The sequence below is a fragment of the Moschus berezovskii genome, chromosome 24 (assembly GCF_049115385.1).
Source record: "Moschus berezovskii isolate FMDL1 chromosome 24, NW_MosBer_1.0, whole genome shotgun sequence".
Taxonomy (NCBI): Eukaryota; Metazoa; Chordata; class Mammalia; order Artiodactyla; family Moschidae; genus Moschus; species Moschus berezovskii.
This window is the reverse complement of record NC_142483.1, coordinates 43,651,900-43,668,024: the sequence shown is the minus strand read 5'-3', so window position 1 is coordinate 43,668,024 and position 16,125 is coordinate 43,651,900. Positions and strand designations below refer to the sequence as shown.

General features: G+C 50.3%; 1 protein-coding gene across 1 annotated transcript; it reads left to right on the top strand.

Annotated features, from left to right (window-relative positions):
- The first annotated feature begins 720 nt into the window (after nt 1-720).
- OXTR (oxytocin receptor) lies at nt 721-9,271 on the top strand. The gene is made up of 2 exons (XM_055414374.2): nt 721-1,648; nt 9,024-9,271. Exons 1-2 carry the CDS (start codon nt 721-723, stop codon nt 9,269-9,271), a joined length of 1,176 nt encoding a protein of 391 aa, XP_055270349.2.
- The last annotated feature ends 6,854 nt before the right edge of the window (nt 9,272-16,125 follow it).

Genomic DNA, 16,125 nt, shown 5'->3' with positions numbered 1-16,125 from the left:
CAGAGGTTAGGCGTCCTGGATATACTGAGTCAGCAGTGCCTCCACGATGGAGGCAAAGAAGCGGTTGTTGTGGAATTTCAGGGGTGGATGGCTAAGCATTTTAGAAACGGGGTTGGAGGGGCATGGTCTTGAGCAGGGTTTCCCAGGCACGTGGCTGTTTGGGGGTGGGGGTGGGGGTCTTAAAAGGGAGCATCCGGAGTGGGGTTTACTAGGAGAGGGGCTGTCCTGTGGGTTCTGGGGAGTAACTAGTTGGGGGATCCCTAGGGGAGGTGGCTGGCTTAAAAGTCCCAGTCCGGGAGGAAACTGGTTCTGTTCCTCCCTCTCCTTCAGTGGAAGCGACTATCTCAAGGAACTGCGCGTCCGGTAGATTCCCGCTCATTTCCAGTGTCTCAGAAGAAGTATCTCAAACGGGAATTTCCAGGGCGGCCGCTCAGCAACCCCAGGGCCGGCGGTGGTGGCCCTAGTCCTAGATGATTTGGGGTTCCTGGGAAGGGGATACCTGAGGCATACATGCGTCGGGAGAGAAATGCTCGGTCTTCTCACGGCCCTCGGGGTTTGTTTCAGAGTCTGACCCAGGAGATCGGTCCGCGGAGTCTCAGGGAGAGGAACCCAGGAGCCCCCACCCCGCCCCAGGCACGCCGGGACCGCGCGTCGGGCCCCGCCCCGCGCGCCGAGCCTTAAAGGGCTCGAAGGCCGGGGCGCGCCGCGGCGGCCACGGTCATGGAGGGTGCGTTTGCGGCCGACTGGAGCGCCGAGGCGGTCAACGGGAGCGCGGCGCCGCCGGGAACCGAGGGCAATGGCACCGCCGGGCCGCCGCAGCGCAACGAGGCCCTGGCGCGGGTGGAGGTGGCCGTGCTGTGCCTCATCCTGTTCCTGGCGCTGAGCGGCAACGCGTGCGTGCTGCTGGCGCTGCGCACCACGCGCCACAAGCACTCGCGCCTCTTCTTCTTCATGAAGCACCTGAGCATAGCCGACCTGGTGGTGGCGGTGTTCCAGGTGCTGCCGCAGCTGCTGTGGGACATCACGTTCCGCTTCTACGGGCCCGACCTGCTGTGCCGCCTCGTCAAGTACCTGCAGGTGGTGGGCATGTTCGCGTCCACCTACCTGCTGCTGCTCATGTCGCTCGATCGCTGCCTGGCCATCTGCCAGCCGCTGCGCTCGCTGCGCCGCCGCACCGACCGCCTGGCGGTGCTCGCCACATGGCTCGGCTGCCTGGTGGCCAGCGCGCCGCAGGTGCACATCTTCTCGCTGCGCGAGGTGGCCGACGGCGTCTTCGACTGCTGGGCCGTTTTTATCCAGCCCTGGGGGCCCAAGGCCTACATCACGTGGATCACGCTCGCCGTCTACATTGTGCCGGTCATCGTGCTTGCCGCCTGCTACGGCCTCATCAGCTTCAAGATCTGGCAGAACTTACGGCTCAAGACGGCGGCGGCGGCGGCCGAGGCGGCCGCGGGGGCTGAGGGCGCCGCGGCAGACTGCGCGGGGCGCGCGGCTCTGGCCCGCGTCAGCAGCGTCAAGCTCATCTCTAAGGCCAAGATCCGCACGGTCAAGATGACCTTCATCATCGTGCTGGCCTTCATCGTGTGCTGGACGCCATTCTTTTTCGTGCAGATGTGGAGTGTCTGGGATGCCGATGCACCCAAGGAAGGTAGCGCGGGCGGAAACACCCGGAGGAGGGAGCGCGGCGGGCGGGGCCCTGGTCCTGCTGTCCCTGTCCAGGGTTTGGCGGGCTTCGTGGATTGTTCTGAGCCTTGGCCCCATCATCTGCTGGCCAAGTGATCTGGGGCATAACTTCCCTGAGTCTTGACTTCCCTTTCTGTAAAATAGCAAAGATGATAAGCCAGTTTCCCCCTGCAGTTGTTCTTTAGTTGCTAACCAGTGTCCGACTGTTTTGCGACCCCATGGATTGTAGCCCGCCGGGCTCCTCTGCCCAAGGGATTTCCCAGGTAAGAATACTGGAGTGGGTTGCCATTCCTTTTCTAGGGTATCGTCCCAACTCAGGGATCCAACCGGAGTCTTCGGCTGTAGCAGGTGGATTCTTTATCACTGAGACACCAGGGAAGCCCCCTCTTCAACAGTAGGGGAATTAAATGAGAAAATGCACGTAAAATCCCTACCACATTCTTTAGGCCACATATCGGGTATTTGATTCACTGTTATGGACCAGAAAATTGAGCTTCCAATGACTTGCCTTTTCCACCTGGTGAGCGATGCGGGGAGGTGACTTTCCGACCCAGGCCCAAGCTCCTGCCACGTTAAGTTCACGTTACCTTGAACTTCCACTTTAAGTTCAAGTCAGCGTCAACCCGGGAGACGTGGTTTGGGATCAGAGCAGCGGGAGATGGGTGTTTGGATTCTTCCAACCGAGCCTGAGAAGGTGTGGGGCGGGGCGCCGTCAGTGGGCGGAGACTAGTCTGGGAATCCCTTGCGGAGTGGAGGAGGCAAGCTGCGCCCCTCGCCCTCTCCCCAGCCGCGAGGTGGAGAGGTTAGTACTACGGCTGCGGCGCTGTCAGTGCCAGGAGCCCAGACAGTGCTTCTGCTGAGGGGTGGGGGCAAGCAGGGAAGGGAGCGAACCGGACGCAAACTTTCCCATTTGTCTTGGGAGCCGGGGTGATTTTGGCAGGCGGGGCACGCGCGCTCTCCAGACTGGAGGACAGACAGGAGGGTCAGAACTGAGGGTGGCCGGGGAAACCGGAAGGAGAAGGTAGGGTGGGATGCTGTGAGGAGGGATCCGAGGGAGCGGAACACCTGGGGCGCTGGCTTGTGGCCGATGCTTTGCGCCTTCAGCCTTCATCACAGACAGTTCCGGTAACTCATTTGCAAACTGTAGGAGGGGTGATCTGTGGTGGTGAATGACTTACACCTTTTGGTTGGAAGGAAGGTAACCTCAATGCACTGGAATGCTGGCGGCTCAATTGCTTTTAAGGAAAGACTGAGGGGCTTTCTTTCAGCTGTTCTGTCCCTGAGAAAGCAACCTCATACCATTTCTGGATAGAATCACTACTGCTTCCAGCAGTCTCCAACACGGCAGCCAAGCCTTGGAAGCTGAAATCATCATTCAGCTCGCTAACTTTGCTTTGCTCACAGGTCAGGGACTAACTGAACAGCTGGAGAAAGCACATGTGGCTTGTCAGCTGACCTTAGGTCTCGCTCCCCCTGCGGGTCCCTGGAAACCCAGCTGCTCCTTTTCCATCTCTCCCCGCCTACACCTTCACTCACACCAAGCTCTGCCTTTATTGGTGTAGAGCTCACCTTGTTCCAAAAATAACTTGGGGAGGGGGCTCAAAGATTCAGGTCCCAGGCATGATAAAATAGATACCGGAAAATGGGAAGAAAGGGGGGAAAATGATAGAAGTATAATAATAGCAATAATAAAGACTCTGTGTGTGGGGGGTGGGGCTGCACAAGAGGCTTCCTTTTCATAAGAGCCAAAGCAAAGAGGAAAACTCTCAATTTCAGTATTTTCATTGTTCAGAGGAGAAAATAGAGGAGAAAAAAGCAAGAGGAGGGTTGTGATAATTTAATGAGCGTCCCCCTGTCCCCACCCAGTAGCCACATGCTACTGGGACCCTGCTTTGGTGAGTCTGGTAACTCTGCATAAGGAGGGCTGGGACCAGACAGCCCTGGCAGGTTTGGACAAGCCCCGGATGGAACCTTCAGGATCAAATTGCACAGCCAAAAAGATTTGGCACCAACCTTTCCCCTTGAACTCCATGGAACTTGCTTTGCTGCTGGTAACAAGGACTCTGACCCCGATCTGCTTCTCTGGGGGGAGATGAAGACAGATGGATGTATCCAGTTGGTCAAGACAGCAGGCAGGCACTGTAGGTCCCCAGGTCTCGGTGCAGGGTAACAGCAGATGTTGGCCTGTTTGGAGCCCACCCTTCTACTTTCTCTTGTGTGTCCTTGAGCTGATGATTTCCCCTTTCTGAGCCTCAGCTTCCTCCTCTGTTATAATGAGGATAGCAGGTCTACTCATGGGGTTGTTGTGAGGGTGACATGGTGTGACCCATGGCACCTGGGGACCACATGATCAATGTCATTCTGCCTGCCCCCTGTTCTGGTTGTTAAAAGTTTTGTTTCCATTCTCAGGATTGGCTTTGAGAATCTCGGCAGTCGGAGGAAATAGACATTTCTCTCTCAAGAGCCTGGGTGGAAGGGGTGGGGTGTTGGCAGAGTCTGCTGGACGGTAGGTAGTGTGTCCAGGAGGGTTGGTATGTGGAGAAGTTTGTTAAAAGCCAGAGAGGTGGACTGTGAGCCTTGTCACGGGGGGATGCCACCTGTCCTGTTCTCTGGTGTGTGCCCAGTGCCTAGCACAAGGCTGGCCACCCACTGGAGTGCAACCAATACTAGTTGAACAAATATGTGGGTTATGGGAGGAGGAAGGTGCATAAGATGGGGCAGGGATGGGTGTGTAGAGTTGAACTAAAGACTCTATGCAGACCTCTGGCCATAGAATTGGCTACTCAGTGAGGAAGTGAGCCCCCCACCACTCGGGGTAATCAAATATCTGCCAGGGTTTTTGCCAGGGGGAAGGTTGAAATGCACAGGAGGCCTGGTTGTAAGTGTTTCCCCATCTGTAAAATGAGCAGCAGTCACCCTGGATGGTTGACTAAACCTGCCTGGTGCTGTTTGCTGGGGTTAAGATTAGGCTTTAGGTGTGGGGAGGGTAGAAGGTGCTGGTGGCATAGAGCCTGGCATGCAGTAAGTGTGCTGTCAGTGCTTTACAAAGAGGAAAATTTCAAGACGTGTCAGGTCATGGAATCCGTCCATACAGCCGAGGGAGTGTGGACTGTTGAGCTCAGGAGTGCATTTTCACAGAGGGGCTACAATTTTCATTGAGTGGTGGCAGGTCCAGTAATGCTGGGAACAAGAGTGTTAAGAGGTCAAGGGAAATTAAGGTTTTCCCCAGAGGAAGCAGTATGACGCAAGGTGGGGAGATTCTAGCTCTGAGTTTTGGAAGCCCAAGGGGGCCATTTCGTATGAGCGGGTGGCAGAGTGGTGTAACCAGGGGGTCTTCCTGTGATTCTGATTCCAGGCCACTGAGGGTCAGCCTCTGCCAGCACCTCCCTCCATGCTCTGCCGGGACGCTGGTACCTCCCACCCTTTCCATATGGTTCAGTACCACGGGCCTCTGCCCTCCATGGTCTAGGCCTCACACTGTAATGGTCACACTTACTCGTTCTATTTCTTTCTCTTTATCCCCACCTGACCTTAATATTTGAGTGTGAACTCACTTTTCCCAGAGGGAATTGCATTTGCGTTTAGTCATCTTGTTAGGGGCCCATCTCCCATCATCAAGCTGAGAAATTGTCTTTTTGCTTTTCCAACATACTGGTGGTGGTGACTTGTTTATCAGGACTTCCTGTCTGCTAATTTCATGCTTCACTTCAACTTAGTCCCTTATCGGACATTTCCCATTTTCCAGCGTCTGCTAGTGGCCAAGGACAGAGCCACAGATGTCACACAGTCCTCAACCACAGATTATAAGCAGAAATAATTACAGTATTAAGGGATGATGCTGTGAGAGTTGTATTCATTTGTTAGAAGTACTGTGAGTGCCCCCAGGATTCATTGATTCTAGCTCCCTGGAAAAAAATCAGCATCAGAGAGGAATCAACATTTGAAAAGGGTTTTGAAGGATGAGTAGGAGCTGGTTATGCAAAGAAACATATGCACATTGCCTGATGAAATCATTGGAATACTTCTCAGACTTCATTTTGTACACAGAATCATGTGGGAGAACTTGTTAAAATGCAGATTTTGATTCAGCACATCTGGCTGGGGCCCATGAGACGGCATTTTTAACAAGCTCCTAGGTGATGCCCGTGCAGGGCCCTTGACTGCACATTGAGTAATGAGGCTTTAATGTATTATCTCTGTTCCCAAAATGTGTGACTTGCCTTTGCATGCATGGCCCAAGCTGGTGGCAGGGTCCTGTCATTCTCCAAAGGGTAAGGAAGCGCTCTCTGTTTGCAGGAAATCTCACCTTTTCTGCTTCTAGAACATGGTTATTTCTCAAGTCCTTCCTGGTAGGCCCCACATGTCCCCAGATTTGAACAGTGGCATCAAGGAAGACTATTTAAAGCTCTGTAGCCCACAAGTTTAGCTCTTTTTCCTGACCTTATCATGGTGAGATCACACACCTGTGACTTTTACAATTCCAATGTTGTAAAATGGTGGTCTTTTCAAAGACAGAGCCCTGGAATACATATTAGTATTCAATCTTTCTGTACATGTACATCCAGAAATCATTTTTTAAAAAAGCCTCTGTACACCATTACTCCCAAATTCTCCTATAGCTCCTGTAGGGATAAGGGATTTAGTCCTTATGAGAGATGCCTGATTTGGGAGCCATGGGTTGGGGTAGGGGTTGGGAGGGGAGACCTTGAACTGAATGAGTGGTTTCTGGAGTGAGAGCCTCTTAGGAAGGTTGATGAGCTTGATCAGATTCAACTGAGCTATAGGTCTTTGAATTGTAAGTGACATGTGTTCATTGCCTCAGGGACTGCGCAGCCAGAGAGGAGAGGCCGTGGCCAGCTGCCCGTCAGCTGTTCCGGGCTAATTTGGGCCCAGAGTGACAGTGATGGTGACAGGCGGGGGCAGTACCGGGAAATCCGCATAGGGGACTTCATGAGGCTTAAGTAAAGCCAGGCTGGTGGGTGGGTGGACCACTGGGACACCCTGTCCTCGCGCGGCCCTCGGCCACCCACCTCCTCCATGAGTCATGGTTCTGGGTGGAAGTTCAGCGTGGTCTTGGTCTTCTGGGGGTGGTAAATGCCCAGCAGGGGATGTTTGCAGTTGGCGCATGGCCCTTTCTGCTCAGTTCCCTGCTTGGCATGTAGGAGCCCCCACTTGAAGATTACCCCTAGTGCCCTGACTTGCGCTCATCCCCCGTCCGCCAGTGCTGCCTCCCCACTGACTAGAAGGCCTGTCTTGCTTCTCTCCTTCTCACCTGGATTTGTAAATCCCTTGAGGGCAGGTCCCCAGGGTTGATTGGGTGGCCGGCACTGAGTAGACACAGCAGGGGAGGATGCACGGACATCTGACCTCATCCTCCGCCCCTCCCTCACTTTCCTGAGAAATGCCCTGAGCTCAGGCCAGGCAGGTGTGAAGCCCAATCCCTGGTTCATGCGTCCCACTCAGCCCCTCTTCTCTCCAGGACCAAAGAGAGTGGTTTGCAAGCCCTCAGGGCTTGGACCTTGAGGGACAGTTGTTCCTTTTGCTGAGGGGGTAGAAGACATGGATGAGAGCCAGCTCGCCTTGTAGAGACCCTGAAACCCCTTTCTCCCCCATGGCTGCAGCCCCCTTCCCTGTTGGGTTTCTTATGGTGGAGTAAAGTTTTCCACAGCAGACCATCTGGAGTTCCTTTGGGGTCATGTAATCCAATCTCAGGGCTCTGGGTTTTGAGGTGTTTTTTTTTTTTAAGTCATGGAAAAAAGGGCAAAGAACAGTTTCTTGAACTCAGGAGTGATAAAAAATTCTGCAGTCGATCACATTTCATATCTGTAAATAATGATATAATAATTTGAATAAACACTTTGCCATTCACAATGCCCTTTCACGCAATTTTTCCCCCAGTTTTCTCAGAGTCCTAGTGGGTGTCACCTCCATTTCAAGATAAAGCTGTTAAGGTTCGGACAGTAGGTGCGGCTCAGAGAATGAATAGGTAGGAAGGGGGTTCACACCGCATGGGTTTGCATCTGGGGCTCTACAAGGGGCTCCCCATGGGCCTGACCCCCCAGGAGGTGCTGGTTGCTGACCACACTTCTCTTGGATGAGTCTGTAGATTCCAATCTTCACACCCTGCTTTTGTCCACACTGACTTCCCCATCACTCTGCTCTAGCATAGCTGGGGCCAGAGTCACAGGAACTTGGGAGCTGGGCTGACCCTTCAGAGCAGCTGGGATGCAGACACGGGAGCCAGCCTGGAGGCCCTGGCATGAAGCAGGCACTGGATCTGGGCTGCCTGGGACAGGGTGTTACCCTCTGGCTGAAGGCAGTGCCCCCAGAGAAACTCCGCTGTGTGCTTGCTTGCTATTCTCTAGCAGCTCTGGGCTGAGTGTCTGGGTCCTAACACGGGACCTGAGTGGCCACTGCGGCAGCCGCTGCCAGCCTGCTGGACTCCACTGGGGCAGCTCCTCTCTCGATCACCTTTTCAGTCAGTCCCCAATTGCAGCAACCCACTGGGTGGCTATGTTTTGAAGGGAGACAGTCGACACAGTGAGGATTTCAGGTAGAAGACCACCGCCAGGAGAGTGGTATGGCCCTGGGAGTTGGAGCTAGAATGCAGGCGAGCAGAAAGCAGGGAGGGTGATTTTACAGCACTCTTTCCAGCTGGAGTGTCCTGGCTGTGTGTGAGCAAAGCAGAAAACCTTACCTCTGAGATCTGCATGCAAGATCAGATATTCCTGGGACAAGAGCATCTTCGTAAGTCAGCTGGAATAAGTCTGGAGCCTTCTCCCCCGCTGCTGGGTCACTTATTCAGAACAGCATGGACCTAGACGAGCCCGGGTAGCCCCCGGGCACGTGGTCACGATCACAGCTGCCGTGCACTGGCCGCTTGTGGTATCAGGAGCTCTTCCACCCTAGCTGTGTTCCTGTGAGATTTGTGGACTCTCGTTATCGTCATTCAGAGACGAGAAAACAGCAGTTTCTTGGGCAGTTAAAGTATTTGTGGCTGGCAGGGCTACAAGCCAGGTCTGCAGCTTCTACCTCTGTGTGCTTGGATACTCTTGAGTGGGAGGCAGTTGATACTTGCGAGGTCAGTAAGGAATGAACAGGTTGCCATGCGGATGGAAGCGTGTGGTAGGTAAGCTTTGGATGGGAGAAAGGACAAGGGGCGCTCCAGGGCTGGGCTGAGCAGGGGCGGGTGTTGGGGCCAGGCTGAGCGTGTGCTCAGAGCACAGGTGTGGAAGGCGGGCAGGCCTGGTTTCTGGTCCTCCGTCTTGTGACACAGCCCCTGGTCCCTGGTTCTCAGAAGGTGATGCCTTCTTCTCCTTTCTTCCCTCCTCCACCTCCAGCCTCGGCTTTCATCATCGCCATGCTCCTGGCCAGCCTCAACAGCTGCTGCAACCCCTGGATCTACATGCTCTTCACAGGCCACCTCTTCCAGGAACTTGTGCAGCGCTTCCTCTGCTGCTCATTCCGCTGCCTGAAAGGCAGCCGGCCTGGGGAGACGAGCGTCAGCAAAAAGAGCAACTCGTCCACCTTTGTCCTGAGCCAGTACAGCTCCAGCCAGAGAAGCTGCTCGCAGCCATCCACGGTGTGACTGATAGGGCCAGGACCGCCCTCCTTGACTTTGATTGTGCGACAGCGACAGTCTGGTTCTTGGTGGCTGTGTACATGTGTGTATAGGGTACCTTTCAGTTTGCACCCCTCTGCACCTTAGGCAGCTGGAGTTGGGTGGGGAAGCAACCCCCACGGGGAAAGATGGTAGGGTGACTCAATCATCAAGCCAAGCCCCAGATCCTTCGCGGGCTCCCACGGGTACTTCTCCTGCCCTGACCCCACTGCTGCCTTCCTTTAACAGTAAGTCCCCTACGTAAGTATGAGTTCTGTTCTGAGAGCACGTTTGTCAGTCTGTTAGTAAGTCCAACAAAGTTAGACTGGGTACCCAAATAACACAGTCAGCTATATAGTACTGTACCGTAATAGGTTTATAATACTTCTCACACATACATTATACATACATAAAACAAATGCAGAAAGTAAAACATTTTCAGTCTTCGAATCCCTTGAAAAGTACACCTGAATACAGGGGCTGGCATGCCTCTTTGAAAGTTTGCAACTGGAAGGTTTGTGTGCAGATGACTTACTGTATTCTGGGCTCTTGAGAAAGGTAGTAAGTAAAAGATTGGTGACCAGATGGTACAGAAGCCCCATGTTCTGAGCTTGGGGTGAAGAATAGGACCTTGCTGGTGGTGGTGCTAATATCCTCCTGGCTTCCAAGTGCTTTTGCCTTTGAGTAGACTGGTGCTAGCATCCTTGAGCACCAGCTTGTCTGAAGGTGGCCCTAGAACAGGGATTCTCTTAGGAGACTGGCACAGGCAGCCAAGTAAAACTTGGGTTAAAAATGTTTGACATGCAAATACTTAAGAAGCATTTGGGAAAGAAAAAGGAAATAAAGGACATCCAAGTTGGAAAAGAAGTAAAATTCCTTACAGGTGATGCAATTTTGTATATAGAAAATTCTAAGGAATTCATGCATACATGCACATACACAAACCCAGGAGAACTAATACATGAATTCAGGGTTGTGGAATACAAAGTCAATACAAAAATCAGTTGTATCTCTTTACCTCGGCAATGAACAATGTGAAAATAAAATTCAGAAATAATTCTGTTTATCATAGTATCAGAGAGAACAGGAATAAATTTAATGAAAGAAGTGCAAGACATATCCTGAAAACTACAAAGTATAGTTGAAAGATGTTGAAGGCTTAAATAAATGGGATGACATCCTATGTTTATGGATCAGAGACTTAAATATTGTTAAGGTAACAATACTCTTCAAGTTTATATACACATTCACTGTAATCCCTATCAAAATCCTAGCTAGCTTTTTTGTGCAAATTGATAAGCTGATCCTGAAATTCACATGGAAATGCCAGGACCCAGAATAGCCAGATAAACTTTGAAAAAGAAGGGCAAAGTTGGTGCATTCACACTTCCAGTTCAAAACTTATTATAAGGCTACAGTAATCAAGAGTGTGGTATAGACAAGAGAAGAGGTGTGTAAACCAGCGCAATGGAATGGCCTTGTGTTTATGGCCAATAGATTTTTGACAAGTGTGGCAGGAGAATTCAATAGGAAAGATAGTCTTTTTGGAAAATGGTGCCAGGACAGCTGGATATCCACATGCAAAAGAATGCAGTTGGATCCCTACCTCACACTATATACAAAATTAGCTGAAAGTGCATCAACCTAAATATAAGAGCTAAAACTATATCTTAGAAGTAAGCAGGGATGAAGCTTTGTGGCCCTGGACTAGGCCGTGGATTCTTAGATACGACACCCAAAACATAAGCCTGAAGAAGAGTAGATAAATTGGACCTCATCAATGGGACATAAAACTTTTATGCTTCAGAGGGCACTATCAAGAAAGTGACAAAACAACTCAGAATGGAAGAAGATACTTGGAAGCCATATACTCGTGTCTAGAATATGTCAAGAAATCTTACTTTTTATCAGTAAAATGCCAAATAACCCAGTTAAAAATACAAGCAACATATTTGATAAACAAACGAGTAAACATATTTTTGTATCTTCTACAAAGAAAAGATATAAGTGGCTCATAAGCACATGAAAAGACTCTCAGTATCCCTATTCATGAAGGAAATGCAAATCAAAACCATCATGAAATAGCAGTGCACACCCACTAAGATGGCTCTAATCAAAGAGATAGGCAACGACAGGTGGGAGCGAAATTGGAACTCCCCTCCATCACTTGTGAGAAGGTAACTTGGTGCAGGCACTTTGGAAAATAGTTTGGCAGTTCCTCAAAAAGTTAAACATAGAATTACCATATGAGCCAGAAATGCCACTCCTGGTTTTTACTCAAGAGAAATGAAAGCATACATATACATGAAAACTTGTATGTAAATGTTTCTAGCACTGTGATTTATAAGAGGCAAAAATGGAAATAACCCAAATGTTTATCAGCTGATCAACGGGTAAATAAATGTGGTATACCTATACAATGGCACATTATTCAACTATAAAATAAAATGAAGTACTGGCATATGCTTCAACATGGATGAACCTGGAAAACATATTAAGTGAAAGAAACCTTGAGAAAAGTCACATACTGCATGATTCCATTTATATGAAATGTCACGAATAGGCAAATCTGTGGAGACAAATCACAGAATAGTGGTTACCAGGGGCCAGGAACTGGGGTGAGTGGGGAGTGACTGCTAAGTTTCAGGCTTTTTTGAGGAGTAGTGAAGATTTTCTGGAATTAGTGATGTATACATTTTGAAAATATGCTAAAAACTACTACGTTAATACTTAAAAAATATTTACCAACTGAATTCAGAGGCCACCAGCCCGAAGGATGAATTTCTTAGAATCTGTTCTCAGAGCTGTTGTTTCTGTGTGACTCATCATTTCAGAAAAATCCATAGTTTTCCTGCGAGAGAGACGGTGTTTCCGGTTTGACCAAAAGTGCCAGTGGTGATAATGCCTGGTAAGCGTGTTGTGAAATGTCTTTTCAGCCTTGACGCGCACGTGACCATGTCCAGGAAACACCTTTTGCTCTTCAGTATAGGATGTTGTAGATCAGAGGTTTTCCGACTGGGAGTGGCCAGCTCATTGGCACCCTGGCACTCTTGTTTCGGTTTTGTTTTGCGCACGTATTTTTGGACTCGCTGTGATACAAGAGCGTTTCCTAAAGCCCCAGCTCTCCCCTCTCCACTTTCCGTTTCTCCCTGTATACTGCATTGAACACACACACACACACAAACGCACTCACAGTGGAGTGAGCTAGCAGGATCTTGATGTTCAGGGAGAAGAGAAGCATGTGCTGAAATGCCAGTGTTCAGAGCCCCACCATTTAGGACAAGACCTTCAGTACTAGCCGAAGGCAGAGGACAGCGTCAACTCTGAACCCAGAGGCAGTGCAGCGTTGCTGTGACAGATGCCTAGTGTCAACACCAGCCAGTCCTGGCTGTTTGGGGAGCTAACCGGATGCCGATTTGGGGTCTCCATGGCCACCTCAAGGACACCAGGGCAGCGTGGGTGCAGATGCAGCGGTGGTGGGGCCTGTTAGCATTTGAGCCTCTCTGCTTACCAGCCGGAAATGCCCCAGTCTCTGCTGTCAACTAGGGAAGTTGCCATCCTAGCAGCCACCAGAGGCCACTGGGGATCAAGGAGACAGCAACTCAGTTGATTTTTCTAACCACAGGCCTAACCTTGCCGAGAACCCTGGAGCTGCAAGGTTCTTGGGCATCAGAACCAGCTGGGACACTTTCCTCATTCTCTTGCTGTGAAAGCTCTGGTGGGAGCTTTCACTGTGGCACAGGAGTCATAAAAAACAGATTATAACATATAAAACAGATTATAGCCGGTCAGTGACGTTTGATTTCAGCAGCACCACTGGCTACGCACCTCTCCCCTCCCAATATTCCTGGAGAACGTTTTCACAATTGATTGTTGTTTCCCCAACCCAAGCCTGGAAGAAGGCGATTAGGGGTCCAGAATTCTGCCTCAGACTGGGCTGTCTCTGGCTTCCTCCAATGCCTGAGGTCCTCCAGCCATCTTTGCCTGCAGTTTTGGGACTGTTTACAAACCTAATGCACCTATGGGTACCTGGAGGTGCCAATAAATTGGAGCATGAAAGTTTTCTTCTGGAATGTTCTCATGTTGAAAAGTGAAATGCGAACACTTGAAGATTCTGAGCCTTATTTCTTTACGTGCTGTAAAGAAATCTGCCATCCTATTTGGTCTTCTTCGGGGATGGCTCTACAGAATGTGACTGCTGGAGGCTACCTTTTAAGAAGATCCTGGTTTCAAAATGCGTAACCTTTTGTGTTTAATTGCAGCAAAATGCCCCTAAGTGCAAAATGTGAATTCCTCGATTTTGTTCTACTTGGTGAATTTCAATGCTATCTCCTGTCTGCGCCAGTTGGTGAAAGATGTACCCGACAATGAGATGCCTGCTTCAGTAGTTGCTCTATAAAAGGTGCACTTAATAAACATATTTTTCCATTTATTGCTTTGCCCTCTTTCTTTCTCCTGAGAACAGTGACCATATCTGGAGGCTTGCAGACTTCAGTTCCCTTGCTGGGCTTCCCTTGAATCTGCATAATCAGTCTGATTGTGACACAGGTGCATCTGGGCTGTGGCAGGTGCCGGGGGGCGGGGGTGGGGGCAGCAGGAGACCTGATCCAATCTCTTGGTTCACAGGTTCTCTCATTTATCAGAGTTCTGTTGGAAGATGTTCGGAGACCCATACACAAACCTCTTGTATGATGTAGCCACAGCCACCATCTAACTCTGGACATTATGGGAATCTAGATTGTCATCTTAAAGGAAGCTTAAGGCATATCTTTCTTCAAATGGGATATGGGAGCTACCTGCAGAATCCAAATGGGTTTGTGGTCATTCCTGGTCTCCACTACTGAATCACAACCTGTGTCTTAAACGAGAATACCTTCTGAGCCAGATGTCGTGCATGAGAGTGGAATGTCACCCCCTTCTCTGGCCCATTCTCATCATACCCCTAGTACGCTGTTCTGACTGCTGCTTTTCAGGTGGGGCCACAGAAGGAACGACTCCCGTCATAGTCTGGCCCTTAGAGAAAGAGTGAGCTTGAAAAATTGGAGTCAGGGTCAAGTTAGGTCACAGTAAATGCCAAGATGGTCAAAAGTCTCTGCGTAACCCAAGACTCCAAGTCTGAAATGGTTGGCCCAACAATGTGAGAGATGTCTGAGGGGCAGGCCCTTTGAGGGGGTGTAAGAGGTACTTGCTTTAAACCTTTCAGCAGGGGGAGCCTAGGCTGTGAGTCCACTTGAGAACGTGCAGGGCCCTTGAGCAGAGAGCAGTGGGCTGGAACCACAACGTGAATGTGACTGGCTATGCACCTTTTGACAAGTCTGGCCTCTGGACAGTGACTTTCTTGTTTGCAAAAAGTAAGGGATGATGCGGAGAAGGCAATGGCAAGCCACTCCAGTACTCTTGCCTGGAAAGTCCCATGGATGGAGGAGCCTGGTAGGCTGCAGTCCGTGGGGTCGCTAAGGGTCGGACACGACTGAGCGACTTCACTTTCACTTTTCACTTTCCACTTTCACACATTGGAGAAGGAAATGGCAACCCACTCCAGTGTTCTTGCCTGGAGAATCCCAGGGACAGGGGAGCCTGGTGGGCTTCCGTCTATGGGGTCACACAGAGTCGGACACGACTGAAGTGACTTAGCAGCAGCAAGGGATGATGATGAGTGTTTACGAACAAAATATACCGATATCTGCAGCTTCTTTAAAAATGCAAAAGAAAGGGGAGATTGGCAGATGAAAGATGAGTAGGAACGTGTTGAAGGCGGAGCAGTAAAATGTGAATTCTAGAGCCTAGATGGTGGGTAGATAGTTGTTCACAGCAGACATTTTCAACATTCCTCTGTGTTTGAAATTTTCATACTAAGATACTCAAAAAAACAAAAGCAGGTAAAAAGAGCTAAAATGGACTTTAGACATCATTTCGTGGATGACAAAGTTGAGACCAACTAGGAGGAGAGGCAAGGATAGAATGGAGGCTGCTTCCGCCCTGCCTCCTATGCAGGTGTGGTCCCCTCCACCACTCACCCCCAGGACCCTTGGGATCATGGTCAGATGCCAGTGAGGTGATACCTCTGAAACCATGAAAAGTACTTTGGAACCTGAATTTTGTGAGACTTATAGGTGCTGCATGAAAAAAAAAGGGGGGTGATCAAATAGGATTGGAGGCTATTGGCCTAAATCGCTTTCTTTACTGCAGGACTTGTCAGAGCCTTTAATGTTCTGATGTCTATTGAAAATCTCTGAGAGAAATATAACACATTTTCCAAACAAATTTAAGTGTAAAAGCTGCCCCCTGCATTTTCCGAGGACTTAGTTCTAGATAACACACTTGGGGAAAGATTCCCTAAAGAATGAAAGATTTCTGGTTTTCTGATTATTATTATTTTCCTGCTGAGGCTAGGTGGGCAGGAGGTAGACCATGCCTTTTCCATTGCCTTTTATTTGGTCCACATGTGAACAAATTGGACCTTATGCCCTCATCACATCCCTTGGGGCTGAGGGTGTACATGCCAGGAGGTGATGCCAGGGGCTCAGCATCTGAGCCAAAAGGGAGGTTTGAACCCAGGCCCCGCTTTCGGTGGTGCCCAGGGAGTGTCACCTGCCCCTTTCAGCCCAGGGGCCATTTAGTTCTGTAAGGAACCCCTGGCTGGCCCAGGGGCAACAGAAGTCAATGGAGAATAATCTTCCCAGGAGCACAGTGGAGCAGATACCCAGCAAACAAGAATCCCTAGAGGAACTAAACTCCAGTTCTTACATTTGGCTGAGAGGCGGGTTAGCCAGCTTGACCCTTCTGCTTCTCAGGGCAGTGAAATATATTTTTGGAGCTGATCAGGGCATGTACCCACATTG

What these genes read in the sequence shown, in the direction of transcription:
- OXTR (XM_055414374.2), top strand. Translation starts at nt 721, where the DNA reads ATGGAGGGTGCGTTTGCGGCCGACTGGAGCGCCGAGGCGGTCAACGGG. An exon ending in TGCCGATGCACCCAAGGAAG is followed by an intron (nt 1,649 to 9,023) that starts GTAGCGCGGGCG and finishes CTCCACCTCCAG; the next exon opens with CCTCGGCTTTCATCATCGCC.